This window comes from Phocoena phocoena, chromosome 8 (genome assembly GCF_963924675.1).
Source record: "Phocoena phocoena chromosome 8, mPhoPho1.1, whole genome shotgun sequence".
Classification (NCBI taxonomy): domain Eukaryota; kingdom Metazoa; phylum Chordata; class Mammalia; order Artiodactyla; family Phocoenidae; genus Phocoena; species Phocoena phocoena.
Window position 1 is genome coordinate 87141235 of NC_089226.1, and position 23645 is coordinate 87164879.

The following is a 23645-nucleotide window of genomic DNA, read 5'->3' on the forward strand; positions in this document are numbered from 1 at the left end:
TATTCCAGCTGTCTTTTAGATATGCAGGAGTTGCCCATTAATAAAAATTGGCTACTCAGTTTAGGATTACTGACTCAGTGATTGCAAAAGGCAAATTAAAGGAGTAGAGGTTGCAAACTGAATTTAGAATGGGTATGGGTGTGTGCGTGTGTGCTTGTGTGTTTGTACACACATTTGCAGTATGCAATCCATTAGGGGGTCTGGAAATGTTTGGGTTTGCCTTTAACAAAAAACGGCAAGCATGACTCTAAAATTTCGCTTGGGGGAGAGCAAAATGTCTTTCTAGGTCTCTAAGTAATCTTAAATCTCACCAGCTTTTTATTGCTGAAAATCTCTATCAAAAAACTAGGCTGTGGAATTTCATTGTCTGTCCTTCTTTGTTTCCTCTGAGTCTCTGGAGGTTTAATTTTTACATACTGCATCACCTGACTCTTCTGTCAATACCTGAAAGACAGACTTGAGAGAACTAGTTTCCCCAAATCTGCCTACAGATATAAGCCCAGTTAAGACCAGTGCAATAACCTTAAAGAAGTTATTGTTCTTTCCTTCCTTCATGCCAAAAAGCTACTAGCACTTGTCCTATACTGAAAAACCCACTATTTTACAGGAAGTTCTGTAGAACCAAATATACTGTTTGGGGGATTAGTTAAAACGCAAATGAATCTAGCTGTGAGTTGAATCTCTGAGTCCCAAATTCTCCATTCTTGCAAATTCAAATGACTGGAATGGCTTGCTGTATCGTCTAAAAGAAAAGCGGTAAAATAGTAAGAGAATAATCGTTCACCATTTCCTCAGGGCCAGTGATTTGAAGCACAGTTTACTTTTGCCCTGGGGCAGGGTTTAGTCGTGCTTCAAACCTAGAAAGCCTTTCTGAAAGGGGTGCAGAAATGAGGATGCAGATAGAAGCTGTCTCCAGCAGCAGTGGCTTCAGGTTTCCATGGACAGAGAACAGAAGATGCAGTTTACCACCAGAGCAGCTTTGAGTACAGGGGATTAAAACCCACCAAGAACCTCTGGGTCTTTCTGCCCCTGTTGGGGTCAGAGTGAGGAGCAAGGGCGAGGACACAGTGTCAGCCTGATTCTCCTTCAGTTCGCTGCTCCCTGCTCGATTAAGATGGCTGACAAGCCAGGGAACCAGCCTGAACTGCCCTCCCCAGGAGCTGCCCATCTTAAGAGAGTTCCTCTAGCAAATGGGCCTTCAGGGGACTATATCATTAGAAGCAAAGCCATTTGCATTAATTCATCCTACACATGTCTTTCCCCTCCTAAAGTGCTCAGGGTTCCTGCCATATGTGTATATAGCATAAGTTTCTAGTCTCTAAATACCTGTGCTTATAGTCTGCTCTAAGATGACTGAACAGAAAGGGAGAGGACCAGCCCCCGAGACAATATGTCTCTCCTTCTTCAACTCAAGTTGTCTGTGCTTCCACTGCCATTCTTTTGTTATAGTTGTTCTTAGGTATGAAACAAACTCAAGATTTAAAAAAAATTTTCAACAACAAACAGCGTCTACTGAATGGGAACAAATTGATGCTAAACCTGTGTATTTTCCAAAACTGTTGATCTGAAATAAAACAGAAATTACAATAATAGCTGTCATTTATAAAGTATTTACCTTGTGCCAGATATAATATTAAGGCTTTTAATAAGGTGTCTTATTTAGTATTACATAGGTTTTATTAGACCCATTTTACAGATGAGGATACTAAACTCAGAGAGGAAAGTGACTTTCCCAAGGTTACCTTATCTGCTTATCTCAGAACCAGTCCTTCCCTTTTAGATGGTTATTGACACCTAGAGATTGAAGACTCCATCACAGAGACTCAGTTAGCCCACTTAAGACAGATAGGTTTACTCTTCCTTTAATCAGTGGACAGGAAAGGCCACTGTGCTCTACAGACCACCCAAGCTAGTACCTAATTAATCCAGGCGTAACAACAGGTAGGTCAGAATGATACAGACTTGGCAAGGAGTCTGTTGGGCTTGGCAAGCCCGATATTTTTTTTGGTAGGAAGAATATTGGCTTTGCAGTCAGACAAACCCGAACTCCAAACATGGTCGAGCCACTGACCTCTCTGAACCTCAGTTTCCACATCTGTAAAATGGGGAATCATAGTGTCTTCTTCACAAAGATGCAGTCCAAATTGGATGAGAGACTGTATGTTAGAACCTATTATAATACATGCTCATTGAATAGTTTTTTTAAAATACATAGTTGCTTAAAATGTCATTTTACTCTGTATTAGCAAAGGTTTCCCAGGCACCCTGAAGTGTTTTGGCCCCAGCAGGAGACTGGTTGAAAGATACAATGTTCTGTAGTTTTCCTAAGGAAGCCCCATTCTTTAGAACCAATTTGCTCTTTATGGCCTGTTTTCCCCTCCAAGGCAGGAGGTGGGCTGATGCTTTCCCTTCTGCCTTCCCTATACTATACCTCCCCAAAGTATTCTCTCATCTCCCTCTTGTGATTTCCTTAAGTGCTTTTAATGGTTGCTTGACACTAGAAAGATATTCCCAGCAGGCACACAGTTTATAATCCCTGCTTGTTGCTTGATGTGAACTTGTGGCTGACCTCTGGGAAAGCAGTGGGGACTAGAGGAGGGAGCCAGGCTCTGCTCCAGCAAAGCAAAGATGATGGGTCCCAGAGCAACTGGCAGGCAGCTGGAGGAGTGGCTCCAAAGATTCCTCTCACACCTTTTGCCACCTCTATCCAGTGTGGAAGTATAATCAGTAGAGGATTATGGGGCAGGTAAACTTGCACATTCTTAAACAACACCAACCCAAAACAAAACGAAAGCAAAGATAATGAACACAGGGCAGCTTGAAGTACATTTCTGCAGTGTCTGTGTTATCACTGTGAGAGGCGTGCGGTGCCCTTAGGAGTATCCTGCCTACACTGGAGCCCACCAGCCATTATCCCACGGCCTGACCCCCACCCCAGGGCGTCTAGACTGCCTCCCACTTTTTTTAACCTTCTAATTCCGACTGTCTTCACCAAGGGGTAGGTGATTGACGTACAGGAAATGGAGGAAAAATGCAAAGCCCTTATCTTCATTTCACAAGTCTTAGACACAAAACTGCTAATCTGAGTTGTGATAAGTCGCAGTACATGCCTTTGAGGGGCTGCTCGCTATCCAGAGGAGAAAAAGGCAAGCCTCACACCACGTTAATAGCACCACAAGAGATGCCTGTGGTGGCGGGGATCAATGCCAGGGAAATGGATTTCACATTAAGTGCTTCGTGCCCAGTCTTGTGTGACTTTCTTGAACCTTTCAGGCGCTTTGACCCGAACCACACAGCCAGGACCGCCTTCCAGTGCCCATCATGTTCACAGCCTCCCTCCTGAATGCTTCAGTCCTTCCCACCTTGCATTCTATTTTCTAGCCTTCCTGGACCTTCTGAAGGTTGGACTTTGTAATGAATGATCCTGTTTATGGACATGGCTCACTGCTCCAGCTGCCACTCTGCCCCTCTAGCCTTGCCCCTCTAGCCTTGCCTCCGTGCCTATGTTTTCATGCATATTCTCTTAATTAGGTTGCTTCTATCTCACCTGGTCTCACCAGCCCTCAGGATCCTGCATTTCTACCACTCCCCCATGAACAGTATAATCGCTAAGTTCCCCTGGAGCCTACAGGCAGGACCCAGACTCTGAGAGTCTGAGGGGGAATGATGAGTAGTCTCTGTAGGCTGGAGGGTCATCACACCCTCATGAAAGAAGTAGACTTGAAGGCTGGTATGATTTGAGTAGGGAAAGAGAAAGGATATCGATATTCCAGCCTGGAGCAAGAGAGGTCCTTGTTATGACTTGTTAGCAGCTGTTAAAACCGTCAGTGTGAAGGAGGAGTTTAGAAGTGGAGCTGCCACAGAGATTGAAGGATTATCTGTGGATTTCAGTGCTATTACTGTTCTTTACCAGAGGAGAGGGGAGGGAGGAGTTGGAATGAAAGAGAAAAAATAAAGCCTCTGGTATGGAGTTATGTCAGATTCATGGAGTTATTCTCCTTTCCTCCTCCAGACGAGTTTTACATTCTTGTGCTGGGCCTCATCTGAGAGTCTCATTTTGACCCCTAGCAAGGTTGCCCTTTACAGCCACGTGTGACCATTCATGCCATTTAAAATGAGTAAGAGTTGAGTGGGTGATCATATTGTCTTTCTTATAGACCAGTGGTTCCAGCCTTGGTCCCCACATCCAACCCCGTTTTCAGAGCCCATCCTCGTCAGTGGGCAAGAAGAGGCATCTGAGTACCCACCAGAATCCTTCATCCCACCAGGCTCTGAGCAGAAATCAGACTTAGATCATAACAACAATAACAAAATGGTAATTAATGTGAGGTAAAGGATGTGTTAACTAACCTTATTGTGGTAAACATTTCACAATATACACATGTATCAGGTCATCACGTTATATACCTTAAATTACACCGTGTGATATGTCAGTGATATCTGAGTGAAGCTGGTGAAATAAAAAAGAAATCAGCCTTCAGGGAGATTGGAGAAGCACTTTGAGAAGGAATAGAGCTTTCTCTTTCCAGCTGAACATAAAACAGGTAGTTCCATAGGCTTTTCTTAAACTCTTGTATACAGAATTATCATCTTCTTTTTAACTTCTTTTTTTTCCTTTTGTATAGATTTCAGCCAAGGGACCTAAAAATAATTTTTAGGGAGGAGTGGCTTTATAGTCTCACAGCAAATGTTTTTTAATTTAAAAATAACCCCTAAAGGAATTCTCGCATCTTTTCCCCAAAGTGGTGAGCTGAAATATTTATTTTGTTGTCATTCCCCGCCCCCGCCCCCTGCCCCTACGACCCATCTGTGCTGGGCTGGGTGAGGACCCTGTGCCGTGTTTTAAGTAGTGAGTGGGGCAGTGGGTGGGAAAAGAAAAAGGTCTATGCACTTTTGTTAACTTCTCATGCTGGTGTAGAAGAGCCATCTGATATGCTTACTGTTGTGTATAAACTTTAATTCTGATTGGAACTTTGAATGTGGAGCCTGAGAGAGGATCTAATCCAGGCAAGAAGAAGGGAACCGAGCCACATGTGGGGAAAGTTGGGTACGTGCAGGCACTGTCTTGCGCACCATTTCATGACAAGAGCGGTCCCTCGATGAGCATTTACCATGTGCTGTATGCTCTTACATTCATGAAAAACCTGTGAGCCATGAACCCTGTTTTACAGATGAGGAAACTGAGGCCCGGTGGAGTAAGTTTTGTCCAGGGGGACCCAGGTAATAAGTGGAAGGACTGGATTCAAACCTTGGTTTCTCTGTGCCCTTCCTGCGCCTCTCAGTCTGAAAGCCAGGGTTGAGAGTCTGGCAGCAGGGAGCCATCTAGATTGCTGGCAGACGCCCCTCAACTACGCAGGCCTAGAGGGTGACTGGGCCTTACTCGATACCTAGGGGAACATCCCCCTAGTGCCTGGTGGGGTGTTTGGATTGTCTGCTCTGGCTGAGCCCTATAACTGGGCCAGTTGAGAACAGTTGCTTTCTGGGTATTATAAATAAATCTTAATGACACCTGATTTATGTTGAGACTGAGCCATAAACAGGTTCTTCTGCAGATGCATGAAACAGGTCTGAAGTGGTAGGATTATGTCATTGGAGTGTCACAGCAGAGCTGGCTTCAGGAAAACCTAGGAGGAAGGCAGAATGTGTCTTTAATAATCTTTATCTGCTTCCCTCATTATCCTATACTTATACCCTAGTCCTGGTCCTTTAAAGAGTATTACTTCTTTTTCCCCAGCAAAACTTAACCATCCATCTTAACCCATCAGCTTCTGAGATGACAGCTGACTCACCCAGAAACTCACGTGTGCTCAAGCGGCTTATGGTGATCCCATGGCCTACTCTTGTCTTGTAATATCTACTGATTTTTAACTCAGGAGGCTAAGCCAAAAGTGCAGTACCTTAGACTAAAGGAACAACTTTGATACGGTCTTTACTCTCACTGACTTATGCAGAGATCTTTTGAATGTGACAAAGGCTGGACTGCTTTCTGCATGATGCCGTGTTGGGTATATGTGATTTCCTCCATTGCCTAGGGCAGCCCTTTGAGTCAGAGCAGTGGGCTTTGTTCAGTCTTGTGATTGGGCAATGGCATGCAAACGGATGTAGACCTGTAATGTTCAGTTCCTCTTTTCTCACTTTGCTTTGGCTCTCCCGCTTGGTGTATTCATGTGTTTTGGGTCATCTTCCTCTCTTCTGGCCAGACTAGTGCCCTCTCTCATCTGACAGCACTAAGCTGGAGTCCAAGGAGAGCCTCTGGTAAGACTGGCTGAATGCACAGTGGATGTGATATTCATCTCTTTGGCTGTCTGCATTAAGCAGCCTTCCTCCCAGCAGGGGCAGATTCCTATAGTCCAGACCTGTTGGCTGTATTATAAGCTTTTGGAATATTGGGGGTGGAGATGGCTTCCTTAATTTCTTCTCCATTTCCTGGGGAGACTCATGACAAGAGCATTTACTGCAAGGGCAGGGATAGGACAGAGTAGTAAACAGGCAGGGAACCGGGGCTCTATCTGAATGGTTCCCTTACACAAACATCTCCTCTGCAGTTACACTCATCTCAGAGAAAATGTGCTGGCAGAGATGCCTGAGTTATTAACTTGGCACAAGAAACCTCCTTGTAGTTTCCTGTTTCCCTATTACAGGGCCCTCTCATGTCCCCAGCCTGGGCCTTAGACTCTTGGACAGGTGGGTCTGGCTTTGGCAAAGAGGGAGTCCTTGGCTCTGCTTGGGAGCAAGAGTCCGTTCACTCCAGACCCCCAGCGTCATACACTGGCACCTGCGTTCCTCTTCCGGGCTGAGTCTCAGATTTGTGCTGATGATGTAGTCACATTTGAGCAGCCTGACGCCTGCCTTCCCCTGACACAGGATTTATTTTGAGTTACCACTGGGTGTTTGGTTTCCCCCCTTGACACATCTGTTTGTGCTGCCTTGGGTAGTGTCACACAGACCTCAGGCTGAACATCTTCAACATAGCCCTTATTCACATTATGGAGTGTTAGCAATGTGGTGGATGCCGTATGGAGCCCTGACACGCTTCTCATCTCCTGTTCTTTCCCATCCACATCCCCCCGACCCCATCTTCTTAGGAGACACTTTAAGCATGACCCATGAAGATAAGCATTAAGAGCTGCTGATGAGATACTTCTTCTCTCAGTGTGCCCGCTCCCACTTCAGCCTGAGTTTTCCACAGCTCTCTGCACATGCCAGGCTGTTTCTCATCTTCAGGAGTTTTTTCAAGCTCTTCCTTCCACCTGGCATGCCCTTCTTCTGGCCCTGTAGTCTTCCTGGAAAATACCAATCCATCTGTCAACATTAAGTGATAGTCTTTTCTGACTCCATAGGTGGAATTTACCACTTCATCCTTTGCTCATAGCACATAAGCTACATTCTTTGCCAGACTGTGAGCTCCTGTCTGATTCCCCTCTGCATGCCCCTCCCCGGCGTGTAGGAGGGGCTCGGCCACTGCGAGGTGAAAGAGGGGCAGCTGACTCAGGAGGAAGTAATATAACAACAGTTGAATTTTGGTGGAGTGCTCATTACTTGTTAGTAAGTATGCTAAATATTTTGCATCCATTATCTCATTTAATACTTTTCAACTCTGAGCAGTAGACCCCTGATAGTTTCGCCTTCCTGAGTTGCCCCCCAACACACACGCACCCACCGTTTTCTATCTCAGCATCCTGCTTTGTTCATTGTGCTTTCCACTATCTGAAATTTTTAATTTGTTTACTCCCTTATTAGTTGCCTTCTTTACTAGAAATTAAACTTCACGAGAACCAGACTTTGTCAGTCTGGCTCGCTACTGTAACGCCAGCACCTGTTGCAGTACCTAATATATTGTGAGTACTCGATAAACATTGGTTCACTGAGAGAGAGAATGAATGATTACCTGTGTCACAGGTAAGAGGCTGAGACTTAGGGAGGTTGAAATGCTTTGCTATATAGTCAACGCAGCTCAGAGGGCTTGGGTGGGAATTCTGGTCCTTCCCCAAAGTGGGCGATCCTCGCATGCCGTGCTCCTCCGTCAGGCGCTCTCCTAGCAGGCAGGTCTTAGCGCTCCTAGGAGGAAGGTCTGCTTTCCTGCTGCACCCGCTTTCTTCCCTGAAGGTCAGCCTTCCCCAGCTTTCACTTCACCAGCTAAATCCCTTCTAGGCCAAGGCAGGCAGTGAGAGATGCTGTGTGCCAGCCACCGGATGTGTCCTAAATGCCAGGTATGTTGTTAAACACTCGAGGTAAAATGGTCAATGAGAAACAGACTCAGCCTCCAAGGAGTTCAAGTGGCAAAGACTGGCATTTACAATACAGCCACGTGTAGGCATGCTGAGTCCCTGAACCCCTGGAGGCTGCAAGGGCAAAGCAGGCATCTATCAGACCACCCTCATCACCGGTTCCCTGAAGGCAGACAAGGAGGCATTATCTCGACTTAACGCCAATTTTATTCTCTAGTTCAGTGCAGTGAAAATCAGCTGAGGCCTTGAAAGATATTTTCTATGCAACCTAATTAAATGAGTGAGACCTGGGTGCCTGTCACCTCAGGACAAATGAAATTGAAACTGATGTCTGACCCAGAGAGACTCCGTCCAGGGGATGGTGACTTGGTGGCAGTCATGCAAAAGGTTGCATGACTCTGTTTGCTAGAGCTCACAAGAACTGAGGTGAAAATCGGAGGGAAATGGCTAACTTGCAGCCAGGTTGCTATAGGAAAGTCACAGGCTGGCTGTGGTTGAAAAAACTGAAAACATCTGGTTGTACCTTTCTTTAAAAGACTATTGGGATCCCCTATAGCAGGGAGGTAGTTTTCTAGTACACGGTTTAGAGTTTGAGTCTGCCGAGGCCTTGGAAAAATCTTTAGCAATCACCAGAAGTTACTGTCTGTGCTACTGGTAATGAGGCATTACCAGTATAACCTGGCTGGATAAATGCAGCCAAGCTGGTTTCACAAGTCCCCTCATAGCTGCCTTCACTCAACACTGAGTCCACCATCCATGGTTAAAAACAAGGACCAGGCCCTCTAGTTCCAGCTCTGCCAGCTGTGGAACTTGGGATGTTATTCATTTCTCTACTCCTCACTTCCTTCATCTGTAAAATAGAGTGGTAATGCTATTATACAGGGTTATTATTATGAAAACTGAATGTGAAAATGTTGGTGAAGTGATTAGTTCAGGGCCTAGTAAATAATAGTAGCATCCATTTAGCGAGTACTTATAGGTATCATTATCTTCATTTTACAGACATTGAAACTTTAGTTTAAAGAGGCCTCCCGCTCAGGGTCATACTGCTGTTGTGTACTGGAATGAGGTTTGAAGCCATGTCTCTGATTCTTAGTTGTGTGTTCCACTGTCTGTCGCTACCACCACAATAACTAACACAACTGTCCCACTCCCGGATCTGCACCTCAGCTGATGTTTCATCCAAAGGAAGGAGAGGAGCAGTGAATAAACATCCCTTTATTTCCATCTTGGCCTGGATGAGTCTCTCCCTCCATAGACCATTAGGGTGAGGGGGCGAATGGTTGAAGTCTTGGAATCCAAGACTGCCTTGAGTCAGCTGGATTGTAGAGGGCTGGAAGTTGCCAAACGTGCAGCTGTTTTATAAGGAAGGTGAGAACATCTCCTCATGGAGGTGAATTGGTTCTTCAAGTTTCCTTGCTTGGGAAGGGCTGGACACGAACTACTTATGCTTTGCCCTCAGTGACACAGCATTCCTTGTCCATCAAACACACACATCCTTTACCAGTAAGGCTTAGTCATTTGTAAGAGTAATCATCGTTTATGATACAGCATTTAATCCACAGCTGGTATCCCCAGTGGCTGTATGTGCCTGGTGATTGCAGTGAGTTGGAAAATCAGTGGAGCCTGGGCTTACCTATATAGTAAGCGGTCCATGAGATTCCTGGGCAGTATCTCTGAGACCAGCAAGTTGCCCACAGCTTGCCTGGGAAGACTTGGAATGTTTCTGGAACAATAATTCTTTTGGGGGCTGTTTTGATCATTCACTCAGAAAAACTGTTGAGGTTTTACTGGTGGCAGGCACATTATCAGGTACTAGTGATATAGCAGGGAACAAAATAGTTAAGGACCCTTACATCTCAAAACAATTTAGATAGTGATCAGTGCTGTGAAGACAATACAATAGTCTAAAGTAATAGCACAGGGGTAGGGTGGGTGGCTACTCTAGACTGCTTGGTCAGGGAAAGCCTCAGAGAAGGTGACATTGGAGCTGAGACCTAAGTGTTAAGGAGCCAGCATTCCAGGCTGTGAGGGGAGAGCTTTTGAAACTTAACAGCAAATGCAAAAGCCTTAAGACAGGGCCAAACTCTGCTTATTTGAGGGGCAGAGAGACAGCCAGTGTGTCTGGCAAGTGGCGTGAAATAGGTTAGAGATAGGCAGGGGCCAAATCATGTAGGGATTTGTGGGCCATGGGCTTTATTCTAAGGATATAGGAAGCCATCGAAGGATTTTTAAGTGGAGCAGTGACATAATCTGTTGCACATTTAAAAAATATTACTCTGTATGCAGTTTGAAAGCTAAGCAGTAGTGAAGTAAGAATAGAAGTAGGAAAACCAGTCGGAAGTCAACTGCCGCAGTTCAAGCAAGAGATGGTGGTGGGAGTGGAGAAGAGGAACGGATAGACACAGGATAGAAGTGTGGTGGGAGTGGAGAAGAGGAACGGATAGACGCGGGATAGAAGTGTGGTGGGAGTGGAGAAGAGGAACGGATAGACGCGGGATAGAAGTGTGGTGGGAGTGGAGAAGAGGAACGGATAGACACGGGATAGAAGTGTGGTGGGAGTGGAGAAGAGGAACGGATAGACACGGGATAGAAGTGTGGTGGGAGTGGAGAAGAGGAACGGATAGACGCGGGATAGAAGTGTGGTGGGAGTGGAGAAGAGGAACGGATAGACACGGGATAGAAGTGTGGTGGGAGTGGAGAAGAGGAACGGATAGACACGGGATAGAAGTGTGGTGGGAGTGGAGAAGAGGAACGGATAGACGTGGGATAGAAGTGTGGTGGGAGTGGAGAAGAGGAACGGATAGACGCGGGATAGAAGTGTGGTGGGAGTGGAGAAGAGGAACGGATAGACACAGGATAGAAGTGTGGTGGGAGTGGAGAAGAGGAACGGATAGACACGGGATAGAAGTGTGGCAGGAGTGGAGAAGAGGAATGGATAGATGCAGGATAGAAGTGTGGTGGGAGTGGAGAAGAGGAACAGATAGACACAGGATAGAAGTGTGGTGGGAGTGGAGAAGAGGAATGGATAGACGCAGGATAGAAGTGTGGCGGGAGTGGAGAAGAGGAACGGATAGATGCAGGATAGAAGTGTGGTGGGAGTGGAGAAGAGGAACAGATAGACACAGGATAGAAGTGTGGTGGGAGTGGAGAAGAGGAATGGATAGACGCAGGATAGAAGTGTGGTGGGAGTGGAGAAGAGGAACGGATAGACGCGGGATAGAAGTGTGGCGGGAGTGGACGGAACTTGCTGGTGGCCTCAGTGAGAGAGGGAGAGGGTGCTTCTAAGGTTTTGAGCACAGTGGTTGGCACATATAAAGCACTCAATAAATTAATTATAGCTTTTGACCATTGTTATGAGCGAACGGCCTATTATCAAGCACCAAGAGAACAGGCTTGAGAAGCAATCTTGAACCCATCCAGTGACAGAATGCTGCCTATAGTGCATGTGTGACAGCAGGGTCAGCTCTTCTCTTTTGTTAATAAATGAGGCTTGCAGGTATGATGGTGTTTTCAGGAACCAGAAACTCTGATTTTCAGTTAATCTCACCGCCATCAACTCACTGTATAACTTTTAGCCTCTCTTAGCCTTGATTTCTTCATCTAACCATAAAATGTATTGAGCACTTTCTAGGTGCCCGGTACCATTCCAAGCTCTCTCTCTATATGTCCAGCACTCTCTCTATATATCAGTCCTCATCTAATCTCCAATAACTCTTTCAGGTAGGTACTAAGTTGTCCTCCATTTTCAGGTAAGAGCACTGAACTCAAAATCCCACAGCTAGCAAATGACAAAGCTGTGACTCAAACCTAGGTGTTCCTGTCTCCTAAATGCATATTCATAACCCTCTGTGACATGAGAAGGAGGTTCTGAGAGTTGGTGTCCTTCCAATTTCTGACTTTCTACAACTTCTGGACCTCAGTTTAAGGTCACCGTGGGACTCAAAACTACTGAGAACTAATAAGGGACACTTGAAAAAAAAGCCTACTGTTCATTCAGAGATTAGAGTTTAATGTCAAGAGTGTATTTATTGATTGATTTTTTCTCCTCTTTGGTAACTTCTAAGATACAGCAGCTGAGGCAACAGGAAATTTGAAGTCCAGCATTTTATTAAATCTTATGTTTAAGATTCTGTGGAGGGAAACTGCTTGAGATTTGGTTTCCATTATTCACTTGCCAAGAAAAGATGAGGAAACTGGGTCGGGTGGAATTCCTGAAGGTGCAGGAAACAGGGAAGGTAAACCCTTGGGCTGTTCTCTGCATTTCACTCCCCTACCCCCTGGAATTGCCTGGGCCCTATTAGAGGCTTTGAGAAGGGTTCCTTTCAGCCCTCACAACAGGAGGTCGTCAGTTCTGTGAAATCCAGCAGCGGTGGGGAAGGGAAGGGAGGTTGGGGAAGACCAACAGAAAGGCAGAGAAAAGGGAAAGCTTGCAGCCCCCGTGGCATTTTCCTCTTGAAGTTCAACAGGAAACCAAATAATAACATAAAAGTTATTTCAGAGAGGAGAAACACACACACACACACACACACACACACACACACACACACCCCTCATCCTCAGACACTTTGAAACTGCCAGACATTGGCGAGGATGTGGGGAAAATTGGCATTCTCATACCTGTATGAGTAATGATTGTAAATCAGTGCAAGTTGATTTCTGGGGGGCAATTTAACAGGGATATATCAAATCCTTTTAAAAATATTCAATACATAGCCTTTGCTTGGAGAAATATCTGATTCTAGGACTGCAGCAGAAAATATACAAGATGAGCCTGGAGCATTTTGTAGTGTCAGAAAGTAAAGAAGTGCTCCCCCCAAACCTCAGAACAACCCTTACATTGGTGAGGGCATGTCAGGGGCCACAGGAGTGGACTAAAAGAGCTTCCAGAGGCCAAAGCTGAACAGTTAGAGCAACAAAATAAATCAAGTAGTATTGGATTATAACCCAGAGTGTAAAAATAAGTATCCATGAGTCCATACTGATACAAACAAATGATCAGTAAATAAATAAATGAATAAGAGACAAATCTCATGTTCAGAAGAATTTCAAATAATTTTTGTAGATACTCTACCTTCAACCAGGGGGAGCATAACTCCTCACTCCTTAGGTGTGACTTCAACCAGGGGGAGCATAACTCCTCACTCCTTAGGTGTGACTTCCTTCCAGAGAGTACAGTATGTGAAGGGGGAAAAAAGTAACTTTGCAGTGGAAAAACCTTAACAAATATTACCTGAGCCAGGTAATCAAGGTCAACATCATCAGCACTCAGTCATCAATGGTATGTGCCCTTGGTATGATGTGATGAGAATGGTGCTCTACCTCTGTGACTTTTCCTTCTCGAGGCCCGTAACCGTGGCCTAATCATGAGAAAAGCATCAGACAAATCCCAAGTGAGGGACATTCTACAAAAATACCTGACCGATGCTCCTCAGAACTGTCAAGATCATCAAAACGGTCAAAGCCAAGAGGAGACTAAGGAGACCTGGTGATTAAATATAATGTGGTATCTCAGGTGAAATCTGGAACAGAAAAAGGACGTTAGCGAAAAATTAAGGGAATCTGAATACAATCTAGACTTCAGTTAATACTAGCATTAATACTAGTATTCCAAATTTGTTGATTCATTCTAACAAATGCACTAATGTAAGATGTTAATAATAGAGGAAACTAGATATTGGAACCCTCTGTACTATCTTTGTAATTTTTACTTTGACCCAGGAGTTTCCCTTCTGGGAATTTTTTTCTTTGGAAATAATTAAGGGTGAACCTAAAGATTCACCAACGTAAATATGTGTCACAGAGGTGTAGGTTATAGTGAAAAGGTAGAAGTAATTTGTGTCTAATAATTAGGTATGATAAATCCATACAACTTAATCGTGAACCATAATCTTAGAGAAATACATTTCTTGATAAAGGTATTCGTGATTGATAGTTGAATGAAAAAATAGATTATGAAAGAGCCTGTGAAGTATATATTTTTACATATGCATAGGAGGGGTATAGATGAATATATTTCAATGTGTTAATGTTGAGTATCACCAGTGGATAACACTATGGGTTTTTTTTTCTTTTTATAGAAGCAATCCGTGTTTGCTACAGAAAATACAGATCAGCGAAAAACAAAAGGTTGCGTTTTGAATTAAAAGAAAAAAGGCTGGAACTGATTCCATTATAAATCCAGCAGCAGCAGTAACAGAAGACTCAATCCTAAGGAAGGGAGTTCTGAGAGCACATGGGACACTGGCAGGCTAAGAAGCCTGCCTGTTACTTCTGTTCAAGTGTCTCCCTATCAAAGGGCCCTGCCTGAACAGGCCTGCTGGCACCTTTCCATCCTCCATAGAAACGGGCCACCACCCCAAGTGGAGTGCAAGAAGGGCAGCCACCTATAAAAACGGTAAACAGGTTGCAAGGTACATGGAGATCAAACTTAGCACTGTGGTCAGTGTGTGGACCTGAGGCCGCCCTGGAGCCCCAGACCTGTCTCACAGGTGCCTGTGTCGGTCTATAGGGGCAGAGGCAGCTGTGAGGGCTGAAAGGCAAACCCAGTGTCTACTTCCTTCTCCTTCTGTAGTCATCCTACCCTTTTCTGGCATTTTTTCATCTTAAAGAAGAACTTGCAAGTACTTTCCAACTCATTACAACAACCCTTGGAAATAGATATTATCGTCCTATTTTTCAGGTAAAAAATTGAACCTCAGAGATCTTAGTCTTCAGTGGCTGTCACTTATTGTCTGGGTAACCAGGGGTCAGAAGATCAGGTTTATGTCTGTCTTCTTACACGAGTGCATTTTCATATCTGAGGGTTCTGGAGTCTGCATAAGCTGGATCTACCATTTACAAGCTGTGTACCTCAAAGAAGTCACGTAGCTTCTCTTGGCCTCACTACTCTGATCTGTAGGATGGAGATGATGATACTTATCCTAAAGCTACTGTTAGGGTTTGGTGAGATTGTGTATATGAATTACTTAGCACAGTGCCTGGAGCATTAAGTCGGCCGTCTGTGAACAGTGGTCATTACTGAAGGAGAGAAGATTCATGAGATCAAGTATAACGTGATCTAAAGAGAGAAGAGCCCTTCTCCCTGTTTCCTGTGATTTGCGAAGGAAGGCACAACAAGGGTTGGTACCACTTTAAGAACCACGATGAATTGGGAAATCACAGGAAATCATTTGCCCATAGAGCTCACTGTACTAGGGTGTGCACTAGGTATTGATCAAATAGTACAATTCATCAACCTGGCATTTAGGCCCAGCCAGAAAAAGAGGTGAAAGAACTTGGAATGTTGAGGTCAGCCTTCAGATTGAGTTGGAGAGGAATGGGGAAAGAGGGCAGTGCATAGGAAGCAAGAGAAAAAAACAGTATAAATGAGCTCTAATTAATTAGCTCAGCAAATGTGTAAGTCAGAAAGGAGCTTTGCTTTTGTCTGGTTTGAATTTTTGTAAATTTCACTTACAAGGCGAGGTGTCCTAATTTCCCTGATGGGGAAACTGGGTCCGGAGTCACACGGCAAAGCCAGGACTAGAGCTGTGAAGCCCTCTGATGTTTTTCTCAGTTAACCCAGGATAAACGGGGAGGACTTTTTACTTTATTTTGTACTTGTATCTCTTTTAAATGTACACTTACATCTCTTAAAACTAATTTGTATTAGTTCCACAGGCAGCAGCTAAATATGTAAGTTCTGATTCCTCATAGCACAGTAACCCCTCACTTTCAGCCCAGGCTACTGGGACAGGTGACACGGGAGACAGAAGTAGCAGCTCTGCTCTGTCTGGTGGAGGAGTATTTCCGGGTCAGGGCGTTTGGCCCGTCCCCCAGCTAGGCCGATCACATTCTCACTGGAAGTGAGCAGCTGCAGCCTCAGATGGTGAATGGAGACTTCCATGAATTCCTCATACAACACCTATGTGGCGTCCTTTCTGGAGAATACTACATCTTTCTTTTTGCATCTCAACTGAATCTAGCCTTCCTTCCTTGTTGATACCTCTTAATTTCTCCATCCTCTTAAGTGAATAATCCTTTTTACATCAATAATGAATAAATAGCCAAGGACTCAGCGATATAAGTGATGCCAAATCAAATTAAGTTGTATTGTATTCTCAGGAAAAGAGACTAACTTCCGAGATCAGAGTGCCTACCCACCTCATTTATTAACTTCCTCTTATAAGTGTCCATCTCTGGGGACAGAAGCTGAAAAACGGAGCTGCCTATCTGTATGGACTGTCTTAAAGCTTGTCAGGCAGTGAAAACACTCCTTGACCTTAATCACTTTATGAGCATGTGCTTAGGGGCTGAATAGGACTGGGGCTTGGGGTGTGCCTCTAACAGTTCAGTTTCACAGGCACAACAAGACAGAAAGGGTTGCTCATGAGACAGCGTGCCCAACTGGCAGAGGGGACACAGCATTCTGCTGGCTGGGCTCCTTCGTCCCATTCTGTTACCTGGACCCCTACCCCTAGGGGGTGTTAAGTGTCACATCACTCTCCCGGTCGTGATTTAGGAACTCTCAGTTCCTTTAGCTACACTTTTTGTTCTTATACCCCCCAAATAATTTAGAAAACATTATGTGCCTCCTTGCCCATTTTAAGTTAACTCCTGAAGTTATATGTCAAGTTTAGACAGTTGAGAAGGATGTTAATTCTGACATACTGCATAGTATGAGCTTTATATACATTTTTGTCAAAACTTCGGCACTACAGATTTAGCATATTAAATTTCCAGGCGAGATTCACTGTGTAATCTCATTGGCAAAGATGGTTTTCATGGTCAAACCATCCAGCCAAATCAGTCTTGCTTTCTGTCAGATCCAAGTCTGATTTCATTTTGTCGATTAAAATAAACATATTAGTACACACTTCATGACAACCATCTCATTTCTGAATATGAATTCTTAGATCTGTGGGTGGACAGATAAGGGCACACAGCTTTGCCAAGAGTTTATTATCTGGATGGAATAAGGAATTATATCCTTCACTATTTCTTACCCTGTTCTCATAGGACTCCTCTTAGAAGCAAGGCATTCTAAAATTGTCCCATGGTGAGATTCGGGAGGATGAGGGGTATGCATTTCTTTTCTGAAGTAGGAGTAAGGTGACTGTAAAAAGTGAGAGTAGCTGAAGAGAGAACTTGTAGATCACAAGCACGTTCCGGGAGAGGTCAGTTTTTTGGGTTTTTTTTTTTGCGGTACGTGGGCCTCTCACTGTTGTGGCCTCTCCCATTGCGGAGCACAGGCTCCGGATGCGCAGGCTCAGCGGCCATGGCTCACGGGCCCAGCCACTCCGCGGCACGTGGGATCTTCCCAGACCGGGGCACGAACCCGCATCCCCTGCATCAGCAGGCGGACGCTCAACCACTGCGCCACCAGGGAAGCCCTTAGAGAGGTCAGTTTTAACAATGAGTATGTATGGAAGGTAAGGATCTGGACATTAATTTCCTTTGAACTACCAATGACCGAATACCTCCTGGAAAATCATTAGGTACCACAAAGGTATGTGTACCTCGGTTTTAAAACCGCTGCTTTTAGACACATTAGCACTCTCAAACTGGGTCATTCTGTGACTGACACCAGTTAACTGGGCTTCGCTCAGTATGTCCTCACCGGTGTTTGGCAGGGACTGACTTTTCTAGAGACCTGTCAAGTAGAAGGGTCAGAACCATGGAACTCAGACTTACTTTCTATTCAGTATCTGTAGGTCTGGAGTTGTCATTTTAAAAACTCTCGAAGGAAGCAAAGAAGGGCATTCCAGAAATGTAAGGACATCTGGGGATAAGAGCGCACTTGCTCTGGAATGTAACATTTCAGATGCCAGAAGAACAACGGTGAAGGAAAGTTAGGCAGGTGTTGATTCTGGATAAGAAGAAAAGCAGGTTGAAGAAGGGAGCCAACATTGTAAAGTATTTATATTGCATAAAATACAGAAAACTCTCGCAATAACCCTGTAAGATATACAGTAACTATTACCGCAAGGAAACTGAGACTCAGAGAGGTTGAGCAGCTCATCCAAAGTTGCACAGCTCATTAGTGCCAGAGCGGGGATTTGAACCTAGTTTAGTTTGGTGACTTCAAAGCCATTATATAATGCTGCTTCTCTCATGGTAAATACCTACTACAGAATGGGCTATCTATCTAACACCCTTAGTTTATTCTCAAAACAACAACAACAGAACAGACACTCAAAATTTCAATATCCTCTGAGTATCACTCCAATTATAAATGTAAGTGTGAGTGGTAGATGTTTCAGAGGAGGATGACAAGTGGCTGAGGTGGAAGGCTGTGTTACTTCCCTTGGAGAAAGTAGACTCTTATAGACTATTTAAGATAAAATCCTGTGAACACAGATCAGCTTATATACAGAGTGAAGAAGGGACATTCAGATGATATCTCACACTAATGATACTGTGTGACCCTCCAGGAGAGAACACACACAAGGTGAACAAAGCTGTATGCTATAGATTCAGTTACGATTTTTTCTTTATTGTGGCAAAAAATTAATTTCATTAATTATGAAAATGAGTATGATTTATTTGAAGATGCTATTCTGGACAAAAATATGTCTCTCTCCCTCCCTTCCCCTTTCTATCTCTCTTTCTCTCTCCCCCTCCCTCCCTCCCCTTCCCCCCTCCCTCTGTCAGCTACTAGGCTCTGAAGTCCATGAGGGCAACTACTGTGATTTCATCTTGTTCGTTGTTGTGCCTAGTGTTATGCCTAACACAGAGTAGATAGTCAAATTAACCAGTGATATGCCAGAATTCCAAGGTCTTAGGCTTTTAAACTGTGAGATGAGCTGTGTCATTCAGGCCCAAGAACAGATCTCTTTTAGGATAGTAAGAAAAGATTTTATCAGTCAGGGTTTTTGATCTGTTCCCCAAGTCAGCTCTGCACATCTTATAATAAGGGACTTGGCAACTCGAAAAGAAGTTAGTTTATTTATAATTTCATTATACTCAGTTTTGTGGAGTTGTTGACCTCTTTGTGAATATGATGAAAATTATGGCCTCTCTCAGACAAGGAACACACAGACAAAATTTTGTATACAACTCCAGTAGGTTCATGAACCCTTTAAACTATGCATCTCAAGTTAAGAATGCTGAATAATGAACCGCAGTTGAAGGAAGGGGCACCTGCTTGTGCTAGACCTCTCATATTTGAAGGAAAATTGACAAAAGCACATTGAGCTCGCTTTGGATATAATACCAAAGGGGAGACAATGGCACCGGTTCCAACTGGGTCTTGGTTCTAGTGAGACGCTTTCATGAAAGACCCTTTTTGTTCCCTTTGGGACAGATGCCACCAAGCACTGCTCCTTAATGACGGTCCACTGTCCAGCCCTTCCTAGCATGCACCCTTCATCCCGTGATCGGACAGCAGGCGGGAAAAGGGAATGGAAACAGGGCAGAATTTGGATAGCGAGGCTTGCTGTTGGTTCTTTTGGCTCCTGAGTACATGTGCCTTAATTTCACGCTCCATGCCTCGAAATGTTTCGCCCTGAGCAGAAGTACTACAGGTCCGTCGTCTAGGATATTTTCCCTTAAAGGCCTTCCCAGAGGGATGCAAAAAAGCACAGATTTTTATATAGACGTAGATAATCCCTTGTGAGATAAAAAACATTTCTAGGTCATAGCAGGGCGCTGATGTACACCCCAGGCCTGTCCTCTTCCCTAACTCCTGCCTCTACCAGAGGAAGGGGGATTTACCTCCCTTCCAAGCTCCCTAACTCGCCTGCTTCAGACTTTATCCAGCCGAAACTAATCCTTAAGTTTTAAGGACGCAGGCCTTACTATGTGACCAAGGATTTTACATCTCTCAGAGCTCCACTTTCTTCATTTGCGAAATGGGGAGAGTAATAATAATAATAGTAGTCCCTACATCCTAGGATTATTGTGAGGACTAATAGAAAGAATGGGTGAGGAACGCTTAGCTCAGTGCCCCTGGCACACTTGATCAAGCTGGCTCTTGTTATTATTTTAAGGACAGTGGCCTCTAGAAGTGGTGGAGGAGGAGAAACTAGGCACATTTGCCGCTCTTGTCCTTCTAAGTGTCCTTGTAAGTCTTTTTCTGGCCCTGACTTTTTCTTGCCCTAGTGCTTGTATCAACAATGTTCTCTCCCAGGACCAAGCCAGGGAGGCTCTAACCCTGAGCAGCTGACGTTCTAGCCATGCTTCTGAGACTCACAACTCATTTTTTGGCCACTGAAATACTACTGACATCTAGGATGCCCTGGTCAAGTCAGTCATGACTGACCATTCTTTCAGCTCCTTCCTTCTCTCCCTTCCTGTTTTTATTTTTCACTGTCTTTTTACAACAACTATTTATTGAACACTTCTATATGCCTGGCACAGTCCTAGTGCTAGATAAACAGTAGTCGATAAAATAGACAATATTGCTATTCTTTTATGCTCTGGTGGGGGTAGAGGGGAGAGTAAATAGCAAACAGATGATTTATAGGACATGATAAGGGCTATGAAAGAAAGAAGATGGAGATGGAGAGTAACCAGGGAGCCTGACTTAGATAGAATACCTTCTCTGAGGAGGTGACATCTAAACCCGGTGACTGTCCCTGTGGCATGAATTAAAACCTTGGCTTTATTCCAGGTGAGAAGTGCCATTTGGCATGCAGAATGATAGCTTCTCTTTGCCTTTCTTTTCTAACAATAGGTGGCTTTAAGGCTTAGGGGACGTCAAACTCCTGATTTTCACCAGCAATTTATTTTGTCAAGTTAAAAAAATATCATGACCCTCACCTGCTCCTTTAAATAGCTATTCACTTACTGTGTACCAGGCACAGGCATTTTATATGTATTATTTATTCCTCCAGTAACCTAAGAAAGTAGGTTTTATTATCATCATTATCTCTGCAGTCAGATAAAGAAATCAGAACGTAGAGAGGCTAAGTAACTTGCCCCTGGCCACAGTGCCCAGCAGTGGTAGGGTTAGGGCTGGAATCCAGGGGCGTCTGACAGCAGAGCCTGTGCCTTCTGTCAGTAGACTAGGCTGCCCCCCTTCTTGTGAAGTCTTAACTCACTTGGTTCTCCTTTCCTTTGTAGTGGTGCCAGTGAAGAAGAAGACACATGAAGGCCTGCCATCCCCAGTGGAAAATCATCCCTTCCCCTTGTGTGTATGTGACGGCGTATATGTAATGGCTTCTGATTCCTGTGAAAGCTGCCCAGCAACAAACGTGCTTCCACCAGATGCCTCCCCAGATCCACAGCAGGCACATAGCTCTCCAAGGAATGACCAGTTTTACTCTTACTGACTGTGCTTCTCATTCTCTTGTGATAGGTCAAGGAAAATGCCCCTTTGATCAACCAGGAGCAATTAAAGGGTCCTTCAGGTAAATCCCTCGATGGCTGCTTTGAACTTGCTCAGGAAAGCCAGCCCCTGTCATATTGTATACCCAAACAGTATCACTTCATTAAGAAGGATCTGGAATAATCTTGAAGGGCAGTCAGAATTTGTTTCCCTACCTGTTAATAAAACCACACTTTATTCATATTGAAGCATGGAATAAATGAGGGAAAAGTAGGGCCGAATCAACCCACATAGTTCGTCTCTAAAAGTCCATTTAATACATCTGTGAAAATGTGGTTTCATGAAATAATATGGATGGCTTGAAAACAGATAAAGAGTTAAAAGTTAGAAATATATAGAGATATTTTTAGTACATGAGTTATCCAGGATTTCAGATTCATAATTCAGTGCTGTGGAAATGAAAAAAAAAAAAAAAGATTGAAGAGATAGAAAAGAAATGACCTTTTTTTTTTTTTCCAAAAAAAAAGGACCAAAGAGATCTGATTAAAAGTTGAAATCGAAATCAGTATTTCTGAACTCAAATTGCCTAAGTTTCCAAAATAGTCACTAAAGGATCTGATGGAACCTGAATTATTTGAGTGGACTCTGAGGTTTTATGGGTCTTGTCACAGCATGAAAGTCTGGAATGTGTATTACAAATGGGAATTTTCAGTGTAGGTTTTGCTCCCCCTCCCCCAGCTTAGCCTAATTTGGCTTAAATGCAGTGTGGAGAGAATTCTTGGCCCTCTGTGGTGTGTTGAATCGAGCTCCATCTCCTGGCAGATATACCTTCCTTTTACTCCAGCGGGGACCCTCTTCCCCTGGCTCTCCCCACCTCCAGGTCATCTCCCACACGCTGGCTCTCTCCTCTTAAGCAACGTGAGCAGAGACTCACCGTGGTTGGACTCTGGTCTTTCCCCACTCCCAAAGCACATTTCCTTACAACCAAGTTTTTTACTCCTAAATAAGCAGTGATGTACTAGGGAATACAAAACTGCAAACTAAAAAACATGCGTCTTCTGAAACAGGAGTTTTACTTAACAAATGGTTTGGAGTCAGGGAATGACATTATTTTTAGATAAAACAAACACAATTATATTATGAAATAGAATGTTTGTATACATAAACAGTAAAGATAAAATAGGAGACTTCACAGAGAATTTTTATTAGCGAGTGGGGTGGTGTTCCCTCTCCTCTGCCTTTAGTGGTATTTTGGTGTTCGCTTCTGAGAAGTACAATTGGAACTACATCCAAGCAGCCTTAGGGTTTCTGTTGACTCAGGACCTAGACTTCTAGTGCCTCTGAGGCAGAAACAAAGGAGTTGCACTGAGGGGAGTTCCTCTTCCTGCCTGCCTGCCTGCCTGCCTGCCTGTATACCTATCACAGAGCTTTAGGGCCAACCGATATGTGTGTGCAGGATGGTTTTGAGGGAGAAACAATGCTTACTTACTATAGGAATCCTGTCTATATCACTGTTCAGTCCTGTGCATGCTATGAAATGATTGTTTCTTTGAGGCCAGGAAGCTACCAGGTGTATATGCTTCTGGGTTAGGATTACCCTTGCTCACTAAATATGTTGTTGGGACATTGGGGCTGAGAGTAGTTTGGGCTGTTTAAAAAAAAAACACAGTTATTTTTCTCTCCAACTGGTGGCCAGCAAATGACTAAGACATTTTCGGTGCTTTACCTTTCTGCCCACGAAGACTGGCGGTTTGGGCATACCACTAATTACAACCCCCAACCACATCCAAAGAAACTACTCCTAAAGAAGGACCAGTGGCCATTCTTAAAAGAGTTTAAAAATCAGAATATTAAGAAGAATTTAGGATTTGGAAGCTTGTGTTGTCTTTCCCCAGTAAGTATTGTTGAATCTCCAAGTAGTAGCCTTATTTTAGCAGTGGACAGATCACTGGCTCCTCCGTACCTGATCATACGTTATTACTTTAGATCAGTATTTGGGAAACCCAGGCATTTATGCAATGGATATGAATGGAAATACAAACACATGCCAGCCTGTCTCAATAAATGATCGTACTCTGTAATCCTCAAGGAAAGCACTTTCGCTTTTACTTAGAAAGGATTTCAGATTTGCTTTGTGGGCTCCTGCTGTTTTCAGCGCCTGATAAAAC

General features: G+C 44.1%; 1 protein-coding gene across 1 annotated transcript in view; it reads left to right on the forward strand.

Annotated features, from left to right (window-relative positions):
- TRIM44 (tripartite motif containing 44) overlaps positions 1 to 21952 on the forward strand; it is a 110718-nt gene extending 88766 nt beyond the window's left edge. The window contains exon 5 of the mRNA XM_065882139.1: positions 21273 to 21952. Coding sequence (XP_065738211.1) covers positions 21273 to 21300 — 28 coding nt within the window. The 3' untranslated portion in view covers positions 21301 to 21952. The remainder of the gene's footprint in view (positions 1 to 21272) is intronic.
- The last annotated feature ends 1693 nt before the right edge of the window (positions 21953 to 23645 follow it).